General features: G+C 33.0%; 1 protein-coding gene and 1 pseudogene across 3 annotated transcripts in view; one reads left to right on the top strand and one right to left on the bottom strand.

Moving 5' to 3' along the window:
• The first annotated feature begins 5,353 nt into the window (after positions 1-5,353).
• LOC111631020 lies at positions 5,354-6,746 on the top strand (annotated as a pseudogene).
• Positions 6,747-14,065: 7,319 nt separating this feature from the next.
• The window catches only part of LOC111631024 (gastrula zinc finger protein XlCGF26.1-like), a 52,002-nt gene continuing 43,743 nt past the window's right edge, over positions 14,066-22,324 (bottom strand). For 2 of the 3 annotated variants that reach the window (XM_023375214.1, XM_023375217.1), the window contains exon 6: positions 16,076-16,207. Coding sequence is in view for 1 of the 3 variants with exons in the window: in XM_023375218.1 (XP_023230986.1) it covers positions 14,571-16,207 (1,637 nt within the window). In the remaining 2 variants the exon portion in view is untranslated. Of the gene's footprint in view, positions 16,208-22,324 lie in introns of all 3 variants that reach the window. The other variant, XM_023375218.1, reaches the window with a different exon arrangement.

The raw sequence follows: 22,324 nt of genomic DNA, 5'->3' as shown, positions 1-22,324 counted from the left end.
AAACCTACTTCCCCTCAGGCTGTTGTTGGGAACAACCCGCGAAAGCTTACAATCAGCTGTTTTCAAGGTCGTCCAGATGTTTATCTGTACTGAAGCTTGTATCGAGTGTCTCTTTGCCAGTATTGTGTTACATAAAAAATAATAAGTTTCTAAATAATACATTATAAAATAAATGAAGATTTATACTAAAATTTTTTATAAATTTATTTTATAAAATGGTGTATTATAAATTATTTTGATTTTTTGTGGGAGCTTATTGTAAAGCTTTTTATGTCAAATAATGTCTCAACAAATACAGAAATAAACCAATTACAGTTCTAAAAAGATTACTATTGATTTTATCAGCCAATAATCTTTCTTCTTACTGCTAATTACTTTACAATGGTAAGGGACTGACTTTTCCGAAATATTTATGACCTGGAATGGTGAGAAAACATTTATTGGTTCAAACAAATACAAGAAAGCAAATCAAAGCTTAGATAGCTACGAACTTCATTTCATTTTTTACATTACATTCATTATATATTTTGTGGTTAAATTAACTTTTTTAATTATTTTATCGCTAACCGACGAATGGCAGCTTCTCGGCAAAACTAATAATAGTACAGAGAAGCCGAATCGCAGGGGGCCCCTGTAAAGTTGGCTATCCAAAGGAGAAGATGCCATTTAGGAACCAATTTTAACAAATTGAAAAAATTCGAATGAAACTTTTTTCCAGATAAAATAGATGCTTTCTTTTAAATAATAATAAACAATTTTTTCATTTGAAGCCCTACTTTTTAATAGTTCGTACGGTGAGAGGTTAACTGGAGTATGTGAATTTTAAAAAATGTTGCAAATTTTCACAGACAGATGTCAGGTCTGATATATTTTAATTTTTTTCTACTGAAGTTTATATTTAAATGTATTTAAAAATATTGTATTTATAACTACAGATATTAGTAAATGTAACGTAATTTTTGTCATATGAATATAACGATAAATTGATTTTTGGTGAATTTTTAAAGTAATGTAACATGTCTGACCTATACTACCCTTGGCCATTTTACAAAATAAACGTAAATAGGGGGCGGGGCGGACGATAATGTAAGGGTTAAGAGTCTGTATACAGTGGGATTATGCCTGTAAACTATCTGTATATTCTTGTCTAATATATAATCGAGACGGGTTGATGATAATAATGATAATAATAATAAGTGCAGAGCCCAAACAGTTAGGAGTTGAAAGTTGAAATTTGGTACACAGATAGGGTACGTCATGAAAACGCACACTAATAAGAAATTTTTCGAAATTCCCCCCCCCCGGGTGGAGAGAGACAGGATTAAAACTTCTATTTACATTATGGATACGAGCTCAAACGGTTAGGAGTTGAAAGTTGAAATTTGGTACACAGTTAGGATACGTTAGGAGAATGCACACTAAGGGATTTTTCGAAATTCCTCCCCACGGGGGAGAGGGACAGGATTAAGTCTTAACACTTCCATCAACAATGGAAGTGCTAAGTAACAATGGAAGTTTTAAGTAACAATAAAAGTTTTAAATAACAATGGAAGTGTCAACAATGGAAATGTTACGTAACAATGGAATTGTTAAGAGAAAGCGACGTGCAATACGCAGATGCAGTTTTTTTCGTTTTTGCGGGAAATCGAACATATTTTTAGACCCATCAAAAATTCTCTAATTAGTCTGGAAACAAGGGGACCCAATTTTTGCATTCTGTGAAAACGGATAAGGTTGACTGTAACGTAATAATCTTTATCTTAGATATCGTTACTTTTGCCCGAGCAATGCCAAGCCCACCTGCTAGTTTCTGATAACTTTTTAAACCATTTCTTTTAGGAATGGTATGTAATTGAGCACGACTCTTTCCCTATGCTGATTTCCTCCTCACATGGGGTATTAAGCATCTGAGACACATAATGAGTTGGAATATATCCGAAACATAGCGATACAGCAAGGATACCATAGAGAAAGAACAGATGCTCTTATTACAGATTGTTAGAAACAACACCCCATGTGGGGAGGAAATCAGCATAGGGAATGAGTCGTGCTCAATTACATACCATTCCTGAAAGAAACGGTTAAAAAAGTTACCAGAAATAAGAATATACAGATAGTTTACAGGCATAATCCCACCGTATACATACTCTTAAGAAACGATAAAGGCAATTACAAATGGAACACAATGACAGGGATATACTCTATACTGTTAAAGGACAGTATTTTTAACTCCAACTTGGTATACATAGGAGCAACCATGAGAAACTTAAAGAAAAGAATTGATGAACATAAGCACTCTGTGAAGAAAAACAGACACTATGGTGCTTGCTGCTTTTGCCAAACAGCAGGATATCACGATCTTCTGAAATCAGGCATCAATCATCAAGGCTACAAGATCCAAGCAAGCCATGAAACATCTAGAAAAATTAGAAATTCACAAGGCGCAGTTGAACACAAACTGTATCAATCATAGGGATGTCAACGGATTGTCATCAGTGTGGAAGTCCTATGATGAGTTGATGTAGTTTATATAAGTGGCAAAATTAATTTGATAATTTTTACTGGATGTATATATTTTATTTTATTTCTTTATTTCATTTTAATTAATTTGTATAGTCTTTGAGATTATTTAAGCATGTTACATGTAAATGTAAATTTGTGTAACCACTTTTTGAATTTTATTTTACGTAATTTCAAATTGTTCGTTTGATTCAGAATGATAATTGAGGATGATCGCTTAAAGTGTTCAAAAACATTTTTAAGATATTAATTAAAAACGATTTGCTGGAATGTTTAAAGGTTTTGTTTTTATTTGTATTGATTTTAGTTCCAGTAAGAAAGTATTTTATTTATCTATTTTTTACTTTATCTATATACATTTTAAAAATATTGAATTTCATAGTTATTGGAACATTTGATTTATAATTAAGGATCTTGTGTATCTGCATAGGTTTAACAGATATTTTATATTCTAATTTATTCTCTTTTCTTTCTACACTTATATCTACATAATTAATACTGTTATTTCTTTCTTTTTCTATTTCAAACTGGATGTTTATTTCTATTTGGTTTGCTTGTAATATTAACTCTTCATTTGTTTTTTTACTATCAAATATAATAATACAATTGTCTACATACCAATTGTAAAAACTCTTCCTTTTATATTTCTAGTCTTTTCATCTATCTGTATCATAAATATTTCTGCCAATCTCAGACCAATGCATTGGTATTCCATCAGTTTGGGTGTAATACTTTTCATCATACTGAAAATAATTATTTTTCATTATCAATAAACATAATTTAGTTATCCATTCTGAAGCATATATTCTACTTAATGAATTTTCAATATTATCTCTAGTTATACTTGGATATACAGTGAAAACTGCTTAGGCGACCACCTGCATTCGACGGGCACCTGTCAAAACAGGCAAAAATTTCTGGCACGGAATAGTTTATCCATAGCAACAACAAAGGAAATTCATTTCAGTTTGTTGGAAAATGTCCGAAATGCAAAGTGCTGTCGTTAGAAGATCGTATTAAAGTTATCACAACAGCAATTAGTGGCGAAGTTTAACTGTGGAAAAACAAAATTTATTTTACCCTATACCTACAGTATTTTCCTTGGGGATGTAAAATATTGTACACGATACAATAATCGGATGATCTCATCGTTTGATAAAATCTATTTTTATTTATTTATTTTGAAGCTCATATACAGTACACGTGCGGTAAATAGTTTCTGTATCAACCTACCTTAATTCCACGATATTTTTAGAAAAATAATATCCAAGTCATTTTCGCAGGCAAAATATTCAAAAAACAATAAACGCATTAATGCAAAAATCAGTTTTACTTCCTTTTTCGCTTCCGCGATTGTAATGAAATCGTATAACGAGAAAAAATAATAAAATTGTTTTATTATTAATTAATAATTTTTCTTATTGTACTTAATTAATTAAGAAAATATTAAATATTTAAAAAATACAGTATTTTTAAAGTTAAAATGAAATTAAACTAACGAAAACCAAAAGCAAAGTGATGGAGAGATAGGACGCGCTTGTATATTGATGACGTAATACACGTAACTGAGGAGCGAACGAAAAGAACCGAGTCGAATTAATTAAGTGGGAAAAAATAAAGTGTGCATTATAATCGAGAAAATGCGAGTATTGTATTAATTTTATTGGTGTTAAATCTGTCTTATAATATCATGACGACTCCTGTAAATTGGGTTATTCCATAAGAATAAAATACAATACCAATATAGCCATATCGTTGAAAAAATTCGCTTATTTTTGTTCACCTCGAGTTTTACTTATTAGAAATGGCTAAAAAGTGCGCAAAATACGTATGGAAATACGGTATTACGGCACCACCTGTATTGGACGACCACCTGTCTAAAAGACCACTTTTTGAAGGAACTGCGGGTGGTCACCATAGACAGGTTTTACTGTATATTATTAATATCTAAGGACATTATTAATAAACATATGAAATTAATTATTTTTTTGTTTTTTAACCTGTTTAACAATTCATCTATAATTTTAAGACTATAATTAGATGTTTCCTGGGGTACCGGGAAGCATCTAATTATAGTCTTAAAATTGTATCCCAGGCAAATCAAGGGTGGGAGATATGCAAATGTTTTGCATTCCTTAATGCTGTGTTTGTATTCCTTTCTTAACAGTTCTTAACATTTTCTTTCTTAAATGTTAACAGTAATATTAAAAATATACAGTGTGTATCATCGAAAGCGCTCGTCAATTTAGTGACATACGTGGTTAATTTAACGCTTATATCGCAAAAGTTTTTTGTAATAAATGATTAGCGTGCTGTCCATCACTATATTATATATATTATATATTATTCAGTATTTTGATATTATTTTAGCAAAACAGACATTTCCTATATTTATTCATTGATAAAAATAGTATAAACCTATAATAAAATAAAATACTGCAATAAACAGAAAGCAATATACACACTAGTATATATGATATATATTGACATTTTATTTACTTATAGATGACTTTGAAGACAATTTTAAGTATCTATACGAAACATTTTACTTTCAAGTGTAATTACTAATAAAAACCTCCAATAAAGTTTTAAGTATTTGTGCAAAACATAGGATACAATTGCAATTACTAATTGAAATGTCCATCAAAATTAAGCATCTATACAGAACATTTGGTGCAATAGTAATTACTCACAGTTAAAATTTTAATTTTCTGTGCAAAACATTTTTGCTTACCAATCGTGTAGCTCATTTATGCACTTTACTTCAAATAGGTAACATGTAGAAATTTAGTTCTGAATTTTTGCTGTGAAGTTCTTAGTGAATTTTTTTAATATGCCGAAAAGAAAGATAGATGATTCAGAGATCGATTTAGATCTTTTAAATTATGTTTCTTCTGACGAGTCTCTTCGTAATTCAGACTCAGATGATTATAGTCCCTCAGAATGGAATGCATCTGATTCTGACTCGGAATCAGATTCTGTATTGCATACTGGTCCCAGCACATCATCAGGAACATTATCTGTCACATCATCTTGGACGACTTCAAGCACTCAAAGCAGAGAGGAATTCGATTTCACCGGAGATGAAGGCATCAAAATTCCAGCCAACAATCCGGAAGAAATTTTAGAAATCTTTGAGTGCATCGCAAATGAAGATATCATCAATCACATCACTGCAGAGACGAACAAACATGCAGAAGAAGTAATATTGCAGGCAACACAAAAAGGGATGAAAAGAAGAAGCAGAATGAATGACTGGCAAAGTACAACTGCAAACGAAATCCAGCTACTTCAAGGTATTTTTCTTTTGATGAGTATTGTAAAAAAACCTGATTTCCAGTCGTACTATTCTAGAAAGCCGCTTTTAAATATGCCAATATTTTACAAAACAATGACAAAAGACAGGTTTATCTTGTTATTTAAATTTTTACATTTTTCTAGTAGTAATGATAAAACGGATAAACTATATAAAATTAGAGACTTGTTAAATTTATATAGAAATAGTTTTAAGAGCGCGTACGTACCGTCTAAAAGAATATCTATAGACGAAAGTCTTCTTTTGTGGAAGTGTCGGCTAGGATGGAGAATGTATGTTCCGCTCAAGAGAGCTAGATTCGGAATAGAGTGTTTCTTTCTTTGTGAAACTAAAACAGGATACATTTATAATTTCGCAATGCACACAGGAAAGGGAACATAATTTCCCATAACCCTGACTGATGTCGATCCATCAAAACAATGTCACTCAATGAATATTGTCCTCTCCCTTATGGAAGATTTATTAGATAAAGGTTATCATTTGGGAGTGGACAATTATTATAGCAATGTATACTTATTCGAGTATTTAGTACGTCATTCAACAGATGTTACTGGTACTGTAAGAAAAACAAGGAAAGAGTTGTCACAGGATGTTATACTAAGTAAATTGAAAAAAGGAGAGACATCAGTCAGGTACAAAGATAAACTGATGATGATAAAGTGGAAAGACACGAAAGATGTCTTTGTAATGAGTTCAACGTATGACGATCCTATGAGAACTATAAAAACAAAGAAAGGGACTAAAACAAAAACCAAGTGTGTGCATTGAGTACAAATATCATATGGGAGGTGTAGATCTGACGGATCAAATTACGTCAACTACCCCCAGTACACGTACTCGTCTTAGAAAGTACTATAAAAAAATAAATTTGAGATTTTTGGATTTATGTGTACTCAATGCAATGCCATAACTAGGCCATTCCTGTGCCCTGTGCAAGAATTTGCATTTAGGCCCCTTAATAATAAGGTTTGGGAAAATAATAAAACAAATACATGCATTTTGGGGGCCACTTGTGTAGGTGCACCTGTTGCACCTGCCTAGATATAGCACGTACTCAATGCACACATTATCCATAGAAAATTAGGTGGTAAATTAACTTTAAAAAATTTCAAATTAAAATTAATAGAGAACATTTTCACAAAATATGGCGAAAATACAGTCACTTCAAACAGCATAAGGAGGTGCAGCCTATCTTCTCCTAGCCGACTGACCGGATGCCACTTCATAGGAGAAATTGAAATTGTAGGAAACAGAAATAAAAGAAATAATTGTGTTGTGTATTCTGCGAGAAAAAAAAGGACGCAAACAAAACATTTTTGTAAGCAGTGCGATGTTTTTTTGTGCCCTGCAAATTGTTCTATCTAATCGAAATCTATCATACAAAGCAAAACTTAGTGTGATAGAGATCACTGTACATTTAAAAANGAAACAGAAATAAAAGAAACAATTGTGTTGTGTGTTCTGCGAGAAAAAAAAGGACGCAAATAAAATATTTTTGTAAGCAGTGCAATGTTTTTTTGTGCCCTGCAAATTGTTTCGAAATCTATCATACGAAGCAAACCTTAGTGTGATAGAGATCACTGTACATTTAAAAAACTGTAAATATTGCAAATATTTGTTGAAAATTTTTGTATTTTTGTATATATTTTTTCTATTACCTTTTATCTCTCTATTATTTGAAAAATAAAAATAAACAAATTACTATGAATGTTGTTTTTTAAAAATGTAAACAAAGCACATCTACTATTTCCACCCTGACCTGTACATAATATTTCTGTAAAAAACTAAAAATGACTTTAAGAAGAAACAAGAAATAACGGTATTTTTACTTTTATTTATTATTTAATCTTTCCTTTCAATCAACGTAGAAATTAGCCAAGAACTTTATATGGCAATTTCATAAATGATTGTTTTTACATTATCTCTTATAAAGTAAAAAAAGATATAGATACTTATATAAATTTCAAATTAAAAAAAAAAAATTTTTTTTATAAACATCTGATTATAGTTATATACATTACTTAGATATGTCTATATTCGTTAAAACAAAAAAATTGCAGCATTCTAAATTCATGTAAAGCGATATTACAACTAATAATATACAGTGGGTGATCGGTTAACAAACATAATCCGTTCCAAGACTTTGTTCGCTATCCAAATTGTTCGTTAACCAATTAACGATTTACCATAGGTTTCTATGGGAATTTGATTAATTGGTTCTGGAGACCCCCCAAAATAAAAAAATATATACTTTCTTACTACCTTTATTTATATGTATTGATGATGATAAAAATACATACATACATAGTCTTGCGTTTTTATTAGTCGTGTTTTTTTTTCTGTTTGAAACGGTTAAAGAATCTGTCTAATGTCGATTGCTTTTCTCTCTTCTTCAGGATTTTTCGTAAGTAATTAATAGCATTGCAATTGCAGAAATCCCCAAGCCTTAACCTGGTTTGGATGCCATTCTAAGACCATTGTTCTGACATCCTCCCACTTCTTCAAAGGATCTTTAATATAAGATATTGGCATTAATCCTCTTTTTCAGAAGAAAACATATCTCGCCGAGTTTCTTGGTGTTCTTCATTCAAGAGTTCTTGGCGTTCTTCTGTCGTCAGATCCGTTTCAGGTTCCATTATGAACCTTCGATGTTCTTTATTTCTCAGATGTGATTTTTGTTACTCCTTTAGCTGCTTGAGTCTTCTTGATTATACAGTATTTTTCTTAAATAAGATTGAACTGCGGCCTACTGTAGACCTGTTCACGCCATACTGCCCAGCAACATTAGGCATCTTCTGCCCACTCTCTACCTTTGCTATTATACTCTCACCTTTCGAAAAGAAAAACAGACGCAAAACTTAACGAGTGCCTACCCGACAGTCTCGCGAATACATAAAAGAATTGTTTTGTCAGAAAAATAAAAGGCTGGAATTACAAGGGAGAGTTTCAAAGTTCGGAGGAATACTATCCGATCGGTATATACCGGCTTGAGCGTCGATGTCGACGTCTCCCACACTCCGAAAAGTTTCGAATTGTTGCCCGAAGACAAAGGAAGACCAATCGGTATTCATTAATTTACGTCGCTTCTTCTTGTGTTTGTTCTGTGGGGTGTTCGTTATCCGATCATGTGTTTGTTGTCTGAACATAAAAATATTTCGCGAAAGTGTTCGTTATCCGATTTGTTCGTTATGTGATCTGTTCGTTAACCGATCACCCACTGTATAACGAAGTTTGGCTTTTGAGGGGGTGGTGGCTACAAAATCTAGGTCAAGTGCCAGTCTGCTAGGGAGCGTGGTCTTAACCAGAAGTACTTCGTTTTTTAGAAAAATTTACAACTGAATGATCCAAAAAACACTAATATTCGTTAAATAGAATAAATATATGTAAGATTTTATTAAATTCAAGCTAAAAATTAGATGTCTCTATTGATTTATGATTGATTGTTTACGTTTATAGTTGACAACGTAGCTCCGACAAAACTTTTTCCAAGAAACTTCCCACCCTACAAACCAAAGTCGATGCTTATTCGTTAAACCATAGTCATTTAGCAACAATATACCAATTGGAGTTCAACAGGCTTGTGAACAAAAATTTTATTGACCAATGAACGAAAAAAAGTCTCTCCCATAGACTTAACATGGAAAGAAGGAGTTTTGTGAGTACATTTTAAAATACGGGGTGGTAACAAATATCTTATTCGTTGAAACAGACTTAGTCTATGTAGATAAATGCCAATCAGTGCTTAAATCGCCACCAACTAGTTAATTACAAAAAAAAAATTGACACTTACTCCAATTGGAGTACAGTTGTCCCTTAATAATCTGACAGGTACAGGACCAAAGGGTGACGAATTACCAAAAGTGTCCGGATTACCGAAAGTGATTACATATTTGACATTGTTTTGCTAGCCTACAATATTCCCTACTCCAACTGTTCGAACAGAACTGCTCATGGAAAACACATGAAATGTGTGTCATCATGTAAGAATTGGGTGGGGAGATTCACGTCGCGACATGCTTCTGTGCAAACAGACACATAACGGAGATGGGGACCTTGATGGGATGTGCGTCGGACTACTGAGCATGTCGGATTACAAAACGTCGGACTATCGAGGGACAACTGTACTGCGCAACAGTTTAACTAAAACCGGTTACTCCAATTGGAGTACCGCGCTGTTACAATTGTGGGACCAGAAGCATAATAATTAACCATTTTACATACTAATAATAATCATCATAACATAATATATCAATTATAAACGTCATAAAATTAAAAATCATTACGATGGAAGTGGATTACGAAAATCTCATAAATACCTACTTGTCTCTCCAGCGTCGTCAGACATCTTTCCGGAATCATGTAGGATCAATAAACTTCCAGAAACGAAGACATGCATGTAACAGAATGCCGAAATACTTTCGTTTTATGCTAAAATCGAGTTTTTCCATCTTCCGCAGATCTGATTAAAGAGATTTTCCTCGTCTGATAGACCATACTTCACCTTTTACATCAAATGAGAAATTGCGACTTGTCGAGTAGTGCTGCCAGTTCAAATTTATAGCCGTCATGCCAATAAATATAGCCAAAAAATATTATTTTCATTATAATTATTTGATTTTTTTTTAATTAATGGCTGGTTTGCGTCGTAAAAATATCTAGGTTATTATAATTTTCTTAATTTGTACGACTAGTTTTGTTCGTAAATATACCAGATTTAGCTATAAATAGCTAATTTGGTAACTTCCCGAAATTTCGGGAAATTTACTAATGTTCAAAAGTCTGAAATTTTTCGGTAAAACCCGCCAAATATTTACACTGCTTATATCTCACAAAGAATATTATCAGCATTGTAATGCTAATATGGATGTAATTGCCGTAATCTCTTCTAAGACTCCCAGAACGTACTGTTCTACGGCCAGATGTCCGAGAGGATCACCGCTTGGACGTTCGGCCTAGAGCAGGCTACCAAGTTAGGACGAATCGATAAACCTCATACATTTTTCTGGGGTGTGATCCGTCCGTATATATCGAGCCCCGTCACTCATCACCTGGCCGAACCCTTAATTAATGAGTCTAAATTGCTAAAAAGACCTCTAGACCAATAGGGGAGATAAATGTTTAAAAATACTGTACGTACTGTGCAAAAAAAATATAAAACTTTCGTCTTAATCTTTATAAATTACGATTTCTTTGTTATAATTCTTACTCGTTATACCCGTAAAAAGCAATGACGAAACTAGGAAGAGAATGGGCGGTTTGGACGCCAATACATAGGGGCACCCCGCGAGCGGAAAAACTTGTAGCTACATCACTGGCGATTAATGAAATCTATTTTTGTTTTTTGAATCTATCAATCAACTAATTGAAAATTAAATTATTATATCGTATATAACGACGCCTATTTATGATATACAGTGGTCAAGACAATTGAAGACGGCCGAGGAGTATTTGCTTTTCGATCGACGAATTACACAGTTCATGGAAAATTTATCATTTACTTTGTCGATCGAAAACATTTTAACGGAATTATCTGATTGAACAGAAAGTTCTCACACTTTTAAACGCATTTCATTTAGCCAAGAAAATTTTATGTACAGAATGGACTTCAATCATCAATGTAGTCACCATTGTTGTTGATCACTTCCTGCCAACGCTTATGCAAGGAATAAATGCCATTTCGATAAAACTCTGGCAGCTGCGACTTGAAGAAGTTGGTCAGGCTGACCTCCAAGTCGGCTTCATTGTTGAACTCTTTGCCAGCCAGGTGACAGTTGAGTGTGGCGAACAGACGGTAATCCGAATATGCAATGTCAGGGCTGTATGGCGGGTGAGGCAAGACCTCCCAGTTCAGGTCCAGTAGCTTCTGGTGGGTCTGCCTAGCCATATGTGGCCATGTATTGTCATGCAATAAGATGGTGTTCTAGTGTTTCGGCAGGTCTCTGCCAGTTTCTGCTGCAGACATTGAGTTGTTCGCAGTAGAAAGTTGCATTGATGGTTATATTTTGCAGCAGCAACTTGAACATGATGATTCCTTTAGAATCTCAGAAGACAGAAAGCATGATCTTGGGTTAGGTATCCCCATTTTTGAAGTGTTTGTACCAATCGTATGCAGTTCTTCTGGCGACAGTGTCTGGGCATAATGCAGCATTCATATCAGTGATAGAATTGGCTGCTTTTTTTTTTTGGAACAATAGTCATAAATGAGGAGCAGGCAAACTTGCTCTTTGGTTAGCGGATGTTGGTTGGTCATGGTAAAGTAGAGCAAGAGAACTGGATTTAGTATTTTCTTATAGCATGTACCCCGACCTGTTTATATACAGAAAAAAGTTATTTTAGAAAGTTCCAAAAAGTGTGAGAACTCTTTCTGTTCAATCAGATAATTCAATGCTACCAAATGTTGAAGTAAACGATTTTTAGTTTGAGGAACCGAAACCTCGTTTGGAAAGGCGTAATGTTGTGTACAGCATACTATGTGTTAAAATTATAAATGGAATTGTTATCAATTATATAGAAATTATACTAGCCCTTTTTCTTTGAAACACTTTTGTAATCACTACATCCTTCAAGCCCATTGTGGGTTTGGGCATTTCTAGAATGGGGTTGACTGTAAGACTGACCAAACCCATGACAAGAGGTCTTAGTGTTCACATGACAGCTGGGTGGTGAAGAATGGGATTCAACATTACTGGGACAGACCATCCCCAAAAAATTCCTAGTTTGCAGACTATCCGGACTTGTTACCAAATATAGTGGAATGACATTTTTCCAACCACCTTTGTAAAACATAGTGCATGTCTCACGAAGCTCGTCAAACTTGATCGCCTTCTAAGGAGAATTTTAAGCATTGTTGTTCAATTAGCAGTCATTTTATTTAAATGACCATTAAAAGTATTTTGCTGAAACTAGCAATTAAAAGTATTAGTCCAGTATTTAAATGGCTTCCTTCAACTCTTGGTTCATTCCGATTAGTTTTATTTAAAGACATGGAGAAAACCTGGAAAACTCCACATGGCCAGTCCATCCTGGCATGGCATGAACCCATGACCGAACTTCCAGTGTTCAGGAAATGAAACCGCTTGGCCACTGGTAGGCTTTTTTGTATATGGCAATGCAACATGTGAGTAATCTGACTAGGAGGGAATACCTCCCGAGAGGTCTTTTATGCGAAATTGGCTGCTATTTAGGTGTTAGAAATATAAAGAAAACCCAGAAAAACTCCAAGAGACCGAACCATTGGCAAGGTACAAACCCATGACCAACTACCAGTGTTACTAGGAAGAACACTCTGCACTCAAAAGTATAAAGAACTATCTCTGATTGAAAATGTTGGATGAAAGATTAAATTGTTCAGTCTTGTTGAACATTGAATCCAATCTCACCAAAGAAAAAATTAATTTTGGTAGTACAGGTATCTCTTGCTTAACACATGAAATTAATTGCCACAATCACTTTATATATGCATCAGACATTTTAACTTACAAGGTTTTACCAGTTGTCTTTACACATACCATATTTTGATTAATGCAATTAGATCGAGGAATTCCTTAACTGCATTAATCAAGGAATACCTGTATTGTAGATACTTTTGCTAAAAACAATTTGGAGGTGTTAATCTAGATTCAATCCAGGCATCCCTAGACGGTCAGATGGGTGAGCAGTCAAGGTGACAGCCTACAATGCTGTGGGACCCAGGATCGAATCCAAATGAATCAAAAAATTCCAGGAACTTTTCAGGCGTGGTCCAACCACATTTGTCAGGCCCTGTTCCTCACTGGCTGCCCCATTGTGGGCCTGACCGAACCAATAATGGGCTTGCTAAAAGAGGCCCTCTTAGTACTCTCAGGGTGGAAGAGTTTTCAAAAAATTTGGGCACCCCAGTCGCTTGATTTGTTTTATTCATGTGACACATAAGCAATCTACTGTGATGCATTTCAGGTCTTTTATGGGAAACTGGCTCGTTTAGGTGTTAACATGAAGAAAACTTGGAAAATTCCATGTGACCAGCCCACTGGCGAGAAGTAAACCCACAACCAATTACTACCAGCGTTCAGTGGTTTTATCCACTCTGTTACTGTGGGCCCACAGAGTAACAGGACGAAAGCCTCTACTGCCTCAGCCAGTTGGCCAAAAGTTAAAATGTTTTTAGATGCATTTAAATTTGGTATAATTTTTGTTTTTTAATTTTGTTTTTGTTTTTTGTTAAGTTGCAATGCATTTTGATGTTATTTAGTTAGCTATTTATTTACTCATGTATATACAAAAGTTGTTAAAATGTTCAAATTCAAAATGAAATAAATTCGAACAAATGGTTCCATTTGGAACGATGATTGTAAAGCCTGAAGATGGCCTATCCAAATAGGCTGAAAACATTTGGAATAAAGAAAAAACTCGGCAAATAGAAATCAGGTGTGTGTCTTAGTATAATTAATATTGCTGAGAGAGCGACAGATAGTTAAAACCAGTTTGAAAAAAACGCTTTTATTTTATTTATGAATTGTAAACTTATTTTTGAAGCTATCCTATTTATCTGAATTAAAAAGAAATGTAAGTGAAGTTGCACATTTTCTGTACATCGTCTCGTTTGAATTTCAATTGTGATATACTCATACATTACATCAACAGAAATAATATGTTTCCTAATAAAATAACTTTATTAATAAACATTACATATTTAATGTATTCTGAATATATTACAATTTATACAATTTCTCTTGGTTGACGTATCAGCATTGATTTAATATGGCACAGGAGTTACATTGGATGGTGCAATGCCTGTTGCATCACTGTTCAATTGGATTACTGGTAAAACAAACATTACTGATTCAGAATTCTGTATTTGGTGGCTCTTCCAATGCTCCAAAATATCTCTTTCATTTAAGTAACACTTGCAAACATCACACTGAAAATATTCATGTGCTGCAACAGTTTTTTCATCAGAATTCTGTAATGTAATTTGTGATTTGAATGTTCGACAAACCATTTCTGATGCTTTGCTACAGAATTTTTCATGGAATCGCAACTCCGAAACTTTATTAAACATTGCTCTACAGTGTTCGCAATGGAAATATTTCTTACTACAATTATATTTTTGATGCTTGGCCAAGCCTTTCTTTGTCTTGAAGCTTTTCTCACAGAATTTACACTGGAAATGGTTTTCCTGGCTCTGATATGTTTCGTGGCTGACAGTAATGGTTTTAGTCTTTAAGCTATTTATGCAAGTTTTACACTGAGTTGGATTATCCTTAAAGCAGCAATCATTATTTTCTAAAACGAACTTCTTTTCACAGAACTCACACGAAACCAACCTTGACACTGAATAATAAGTCCTGTGAGCATCTAAATGTTTTTTCTGCGAGAAGCACTTTTTACAGATTTCGCATTGGAATGGTTTCTCAGTGAAATGAGATTTCTGATGAAGGAGAAAGCTCGATTCCAACTTGAAACCTTTCTTGCAGATGTCACAGAAAAATGGTTTCCCTTTAGTGTGCGACAGCTGATGGTTTACTAAACGATACCTTAGCTTGAAACTCTTGCCGCATAGTTCGCAACAAAATGGTTTCTCTTCACAGTGACTTTTAATGTGTACCATTAGGTTAGACTTGAATTTATAATCTTTACCACAGACTTCACAGTTGAATGGCCTTTCTTCAGAATGGCATTTCAAATGTCCCGCTAAGTATTTTCTCATTTTAAAAGACTTTTTACAGACATCACACTGATAAGGCCTCTCTTTAGAATGGCTTATTCGATGTGCATGTAAATCTCCTTTAACTTTAAATGTCTTTCCACAAAATTCACACTGAAAGGGTCTCTCTTTGGAATGATATTTCTTGTGTTGTGCGAGAACTGTTTTCAGTTTGAATCGTTTTTTACAGATATGACACTGAAAAGGTTTCAGTTTGGAATTTTTTGCATCAGTTGCTGAACATTTCTGATATATTTTTTTATAATCTATATTTTTACAATGATATTTCTTTTGATGATGTATTAAATCCAACTCAAACTGAAACTTTGTTTTGCAAATCCAACAGAAATAAATGTTTTTGTCTGCGTGTTCTGTTTTATGTTTCTCTAAATAATATTTGAAGAAAAAGTCTTTCGTGCAGACATTACAAGAGAAAGATCTTTTACCCGCATGGTTGGAAATATGATTTGCATAAATCTGTTTGTAAGAAAAACTCTTTGCACAAATTCTGCACTGATACCTTTTAAGTGAATATCTCTTTGTAGGCCTTGTTTTACACAATTCATATTGCCGATATATCCGTAATAGAGATGATGCAACACTGTTCTTGAAGATATCACTTGATTTGGTTGGTATAGTAACTGCATCATTGGTTTCAATCTCTTGCTCCTGTCTTGTTTTATGTTCTGCAATTATAAAAATTACATATTTAAAATTGTATATAGAGCATACTGATTTAAGTATTAGTATGTAGAAAATTAGAGCTAAAATGTAGATAAAATACATTTTACTTGGTGGAACATAAAGTAGATGCTGTAGTGGAATAAAAGTTTGTTATAGCTAGATAATGGTATGCAATGAACAATCCATGTGGATATATTCAGTGACAATTGCTGGATAATTGAGGCAGAGTGTTAGCAAAGCCTTGTCTATGTGGTTTACAATATTGCATCAAAATTTGATCAATTAATTTTGAAAAACTTTGCCATTTTCCATTTATTGCAATGAAGAATCCAAAAACATTATAAAAAGTGGAGATCAATGACTTAGTTTACAAGATACAAGGTCATAGCATGCATGACAAAAACAATATCCCATAAATCGCACAATTTTGTTAGGCCATGTCCCAAGGTTGTTAGCACATCTATGGACTTACAGAATTGAGTTCATTCTCAAAACATGATGGGCCAATTTTGGTGAAACTTTGCTATTTTCCATTAATTATGGTGAGAAATCCAAGAACATAATGAGGGTCCATTTAAAAGTAAAAAATAGCAATCCATGACTCCTTTGATGCATAAATCATACCAAAATGACAATGTCCTTGCTCCCTAATGTGACTAAGCCTGCCTAATGGAGTTTAGGGGAGAAAAATATAAAACGCCATCACATGCATTTAAGCAAAAGTAGGTGCAAAAAACCAACAAATCACAAGAACAAAGCAAGTGGCAAATACTTTGCTCTTGAATTGCCTCTTCATATCAACAAGTGCAAGAATTGCATCTCCCATTTCCAAAAGCTGTGAGGATCACTTCTCCCATGGCTAGCTGATACAAGCAGGATTGTGGAAAAGCAGAGCAGAGGGAGCATGTGCCCAGCTGCTTAAATGATGGGTACCAAAATTCCAAAATTGTTACATAGGCAAACTAATAAATTCATAGAAAACTGTCACACACAAGTAAGAAAAATCATTATAAAATATAATATGCAATATATTAATAGAAAGTGATTTTATAATTTTTAAATTTATAATAGACTAATTAAAGGCATATCCAGAAGGCACCATATTTCACTTTGCCCTTGGTAGCCACATATATAGGTACAAGTATGGCCTCTTTTGTGGAGGCAAGTGCAAGGTTTGCTTGTCTGTGACATCAGGAAGAAGTATTACCTCTTCTGTGCCCAACAAGTGCAAGGATTGCTTCTTTCTTTTCGGCTCTCCCTCAATTCTATCGCAATATGACAAAGTCATGCGATGTCCTAGTTTAAGAATATGTTTAGCCTGGTCTAAACATATAGTAAATATATACTGGACACAACTGTTGTCAATAAAACAAGTTACTTTTTCACAAATTAAACTTTCTGGTATTAATCTGTGTAATAAGAAAGATATGGGAATGACCTTTGACCCAGAAATATACCTGTAATTTTTCATAACACTCGGTTTAAACGTGTCTGCTTGTATTTCCTATAGTCATCATCCTTTTCTAAATCAACGTCTATAAACACAAGGTTGGGACACCAATGCTCCCTATGGAGCCACGATAATGATTCTGTAGCTCCAAGGTCATGGTATAGATTTCATGCTGTCTACATGCTGTAAACTGCATGTTCCTTTGAGTTCTAGCCACAGAATTCCTTTTATAATTTCAAATAGAGTATGTTTTCATTTAGAGGTTACTTTGACACACAATTAAAGGCTTTAACTAAATAGGTTTCAAAATAAAAATCTGCCAATGGTTCACAAAATAAATTTATTTCGTTTGAAATGCAAAACTAGAGAAGAAACACATACAATAAAAAACTTTTAAAGTCCAGTAATGCAAATTTTATTGAAAATGAATGTTTTCAACCTTACCCAAGGTCTGCTTCAGGTTTTTAACCAATCAAATTGCAAAATAGAATATGTAGAACAAACATATTTCATTAAAATTTGTGTTACTGGACTTTAAAGGCTCTTGATTATGTGTGATTCATTCCAGTAATGTGGTAAGAAGATAGTTTAATTTAGAGAAGAAATTTGGAGATGATGTTAAAATAAGAATCTATTTAATTTTCTATATTCACATACATTTTTACATTACACAAATTGCAAACAGGAGAGCAAACATTTTTATGAATAGAAATTGGATCAAGAGAAAAGAAAACCATTCTCACAAACTTTATATATTATGTAAAGCTTCCAAAGTATTTACAAGAGAAAATAACTTCTTTATTTAAGAACTTTCTGATGCATATACGAACTTTTTAGAGAATTAAATAAGTATATTTATAAAAATTTATTAGCAATCTTGTATGGCTGATGTTCCTGTTAAAAGATAATATCAATTAGAAGAGGAAAATAATTTTCTGTAGTCTTCTAAGCAAGTAATCATTTATTGTATGTAATACAGTAAGACCCTGCTTAACGCGGGAGATACGTACCTACATGACAAAGCGCTAAACGAAATAGCATTAAATGAGGTCATTTTAACACAGAGTATATAGGGATAGGTTAACACATGACCAAACATAAACAGATTTTACTTTAAGTTATTTTTATATTAATTTGCATAATAATATAATATAATATAAAATAATTAATATAAAAATAACTTAAAATTAATGTAAAATCGGTAAAAGTTTAATAACAATAACCAAAATCATTGATCAAATTGTAGCGAATGATCCAGATTTTGAAAGGAGTGTTACATAATAGCAAAATTTATGTTAAATAACACAAGCATATACACACAGAAATGTAAAGTTCATTTATTGTGATGAATGTTCTGACTTTTCTGAAATTTTTGATTTTTTGCAATGAAGTCGTCTAGTGTTATTTTTTGCTGTTTTTTTCTTTTATTAAACAAATGTCAGTAACAGAAGATCGCATCCAAAATGCCCCGTCTTGTTTTTACACTCCTATCAAAATATAGATCCTTTGCTACAATTTGATCAATGATTTCGGTTATTGTTAATAAACTTTTACTAAGGAAATCTGTAGAGAAATGCTTTGGGTTCTTCGTTTTCAGAATTACTATTTTCCAGTTCCACACTAAATTCCTTGTTTTGCCAGTTCTTGAAGGTTGTTGTTGGTAAAGCTATCACCAGAAACCTGCAGTGACTCCTCAATATCCTGCTTGTCTACATCTCCTAGTCATGCTATATTGATTAGGTTGACAACTTGGTCAACCTAACGATACAGAGACAGGTTCTTCTCGTTGAGAATTTTTCAATACCTTCAGCCATAACTTCTTCCACACTTCATTCATGCATTTATCAGTTAATTCTTGCCAAGCAAAGTCAATATTGCTGTGGCATCCATAATGTTATATTTTTACCAAAATTGCACCAAACAAATATAGATTTAAGGAAAGCATGGCGCTATGACGAATTGATACTTTTGCTGTTTGGTTCATGTTTGAGAATAATTGTTTTATATACGAAACAATGAAATGTGGTGATAATTTAAATCAGTGTAAATTTTGAGCTTTTTTAAGGCTTCGAGCAGAACGCATTATATCAAATCAGCATTAAACGGGGTCTTACTGTATTACAAATCTCATCTTTACAACAATTAATAAATAATAATAATAATAATAATTTAATTAATGTAAGTAAGATGTTTCTGAAAAATTATTGATTAGTGAATATTTCTTATGATAATATTATGTGGTTCTTTTGGATAAATATTTTTATTTTTTTAAATCTGAAAAAGCAATGTTTAATGTCCTAAAAACATTTGTTAAAAATAAGCTTGCAAAATGTAAGCAGAGCATGTTTTTCTTAATGTACTATACATTAAGAAACTTCAGTACATTATAAGAATAAAATGTCACCTTGGGAGAGAAATCTTCAAGGCAGAATTTCTTCAATTATTCACAATGAAAATTGATTATTATTCAGTTCTAATAAATCTGATTCCTCTGTATATAATCATTAATAAGCCATTACTTACATTAACTCTTAAATCATCACTCTCCTGGAGCTGTCATCAGGAAAATGGAACAATCTTATACCTCACCTCTAGTTGTCAAATTTTTACAATTTGGTCCTGAACACCAAACCATTTTTAAAATAAATATGTATATGTTTATGTATATATATATATATATATATAGATTGATATAGAATTGCAATTTCATATTTTATCAAGCTTTGTGCTGGAGCTTTTCAGTTTTCAGACAAAACATGTATATTGTGTGTACACACACACAACCCTTTGTCAGAAAAGTTCCAGCAGAACAAAGCTTGTAAAAAATAGAAAATTGCAATTACCAAGTAATGATTCTAGCTCCTGTCAAAGTAGTAAAGTAGTCCCCTCAGCTATCTACACACAATTGCCAATGTTTCTGGAGGTCTTGGAAGCAAGCAGAGAAAGTTAAGTGTGATGGTGTGATGCTTGTTAATTCATTTGTCACAGTCTGTTGGATATCTGCAATATCTTGATGAAACGTTCCTTTCAGTTGCTTTTTCACTCGCAGCAACAAGAAAAAAATTACACTCTTCTGACAAAGGGTTACAACTGAAAGGGACATTTTGTCAAGCAACTGAAAGGAACGTTTTGTCAAGATATTGCAGATATCCAACAGACTGTGACAAATGAGCTAACAAGCATCACACTTGAAGCTTTCTCTGCTTGTTTTCAAGCTACTTTGACCAGAAGCTAGGATCATTACTTGGTAATTGCAATTTTCTATTTTTTACAAGCTTTATCCTGGAACAAGAAATCCAACTAATCGAGATCAAAAGAAACAATCAATCAGATTTGCTCTAAAAACACCACACATCTCAAAAGACTGAATATGGCAGTCTGCTACAATGCATAATTTAATTAAAATGCCTCAATGTCCTTGACTTACTATAATATATAAATTTTCGTCTACAAGTACGTATTTTCTAATATCAGGACTTATTATACTGGCTTTACAGATAATGCTACAGAGTTTCAGTATAAGTCCTGATATCAGAAAATATGTACTTGTAGACGAAAATTTATATATTGCTGCAATGCATCATGGTATCATGTCCACACCTTGTTCTATATAGTATACTTGTAGTTCCCGTCTATTGACATAATTTGAAATTGGTATTGCAATTTTGTGACTTTTATCAAACTTTCTTCACAATGAAAGGTTTTTCTGCCATTTCTTTTGGTTGAAGTTATTACAAACATAAACATCCCTACAAACGTGATACATTACAATAAATCAACAACAACCGCCATATGATGTCAGGTAAAATAATGGCTATAATAAATTTATTACTAATTTATAATTATTATAGTCATTATTTAGCTTAATATCATACAGCAGTTGTTATTGATTTGTTGAAGTTATTACTATTATTAATGTGGAAAGCGGAATGCCATCTGCCGACAAGACGACAAGAGCAAGATAAGGTGTGACTTCGAGAGAGAAGCAAGATGATGGTTAAAAGGAAAAGGTGCAAAACAAAAGAAGACGAGTCCAGACAGGACTTTTTCGCCTTTTTTTTAAGACGAAGAGTTTCGGAAATGATTCAAGTTTAAACTAAAAACAGTATATTACACTGAATATAGACGGCAATTCTCATGTTTTGCACTCAGTTTTAGAAACAATTTTTTGAACTTACAAATAATAAATTGTTTTACTTAAAATACTTTTTGCCCATTATTGTGGAAACTCCAACTATATTACACATGATCTGCTATAAATGAGCCAAAGTTTTCATCAGCTGTACTTAATTCATTACTTATTTAAACGTAAATACTTTTTAGACTCTAATCAGTACTTTTTCAAAAAACTGAATTGGACCCTTTGTAAAATTAATTAAAGCGTGATTTACACTGGATGCGTAAGATGCAAAATATAACAAATCGAAGAGAGCTACTGATGAAATGTAAGCATACATAGCCTTGCAAAGCGAGTTAAAAATTTTTGTCAGCAAATGGGAGTATGCAGTAAGGATGCATTGGCAAGCACAAGCGAATGAAAGCAACATTTTCATCTCAATTAGAGTTCTTGACTAACAGCAGGAAAAAAAATGATACCCAATAATTAAAAAGACCCATATTGAAAATAATACTGGTATATAATTGAATTTTGATAAGACTACACAACACA

Source organism: Centruroides sculpturatus, unplaced genomic scaffold, assembly GCF_000671375.1.
Source record: "Centruroides sculpturatus isolate CEXI.00-Female unplaced genomic scaffold, Cexi_2.0 scaffold596, whole genome shotgun sequence".
In the NCBI taxonomy this organism is placed as follows: Eukaryota; Metazoa; Arthropoda; class Arachnida; order Scorpiones; family Buthidae; genus Centruroides; species Centruroides sculpturatus.
The sequence above is the reverse complement of the archived record's forward strand: the minus strand, read 5'-3'. Positions and strand labels throughout refer to the sequence as shown.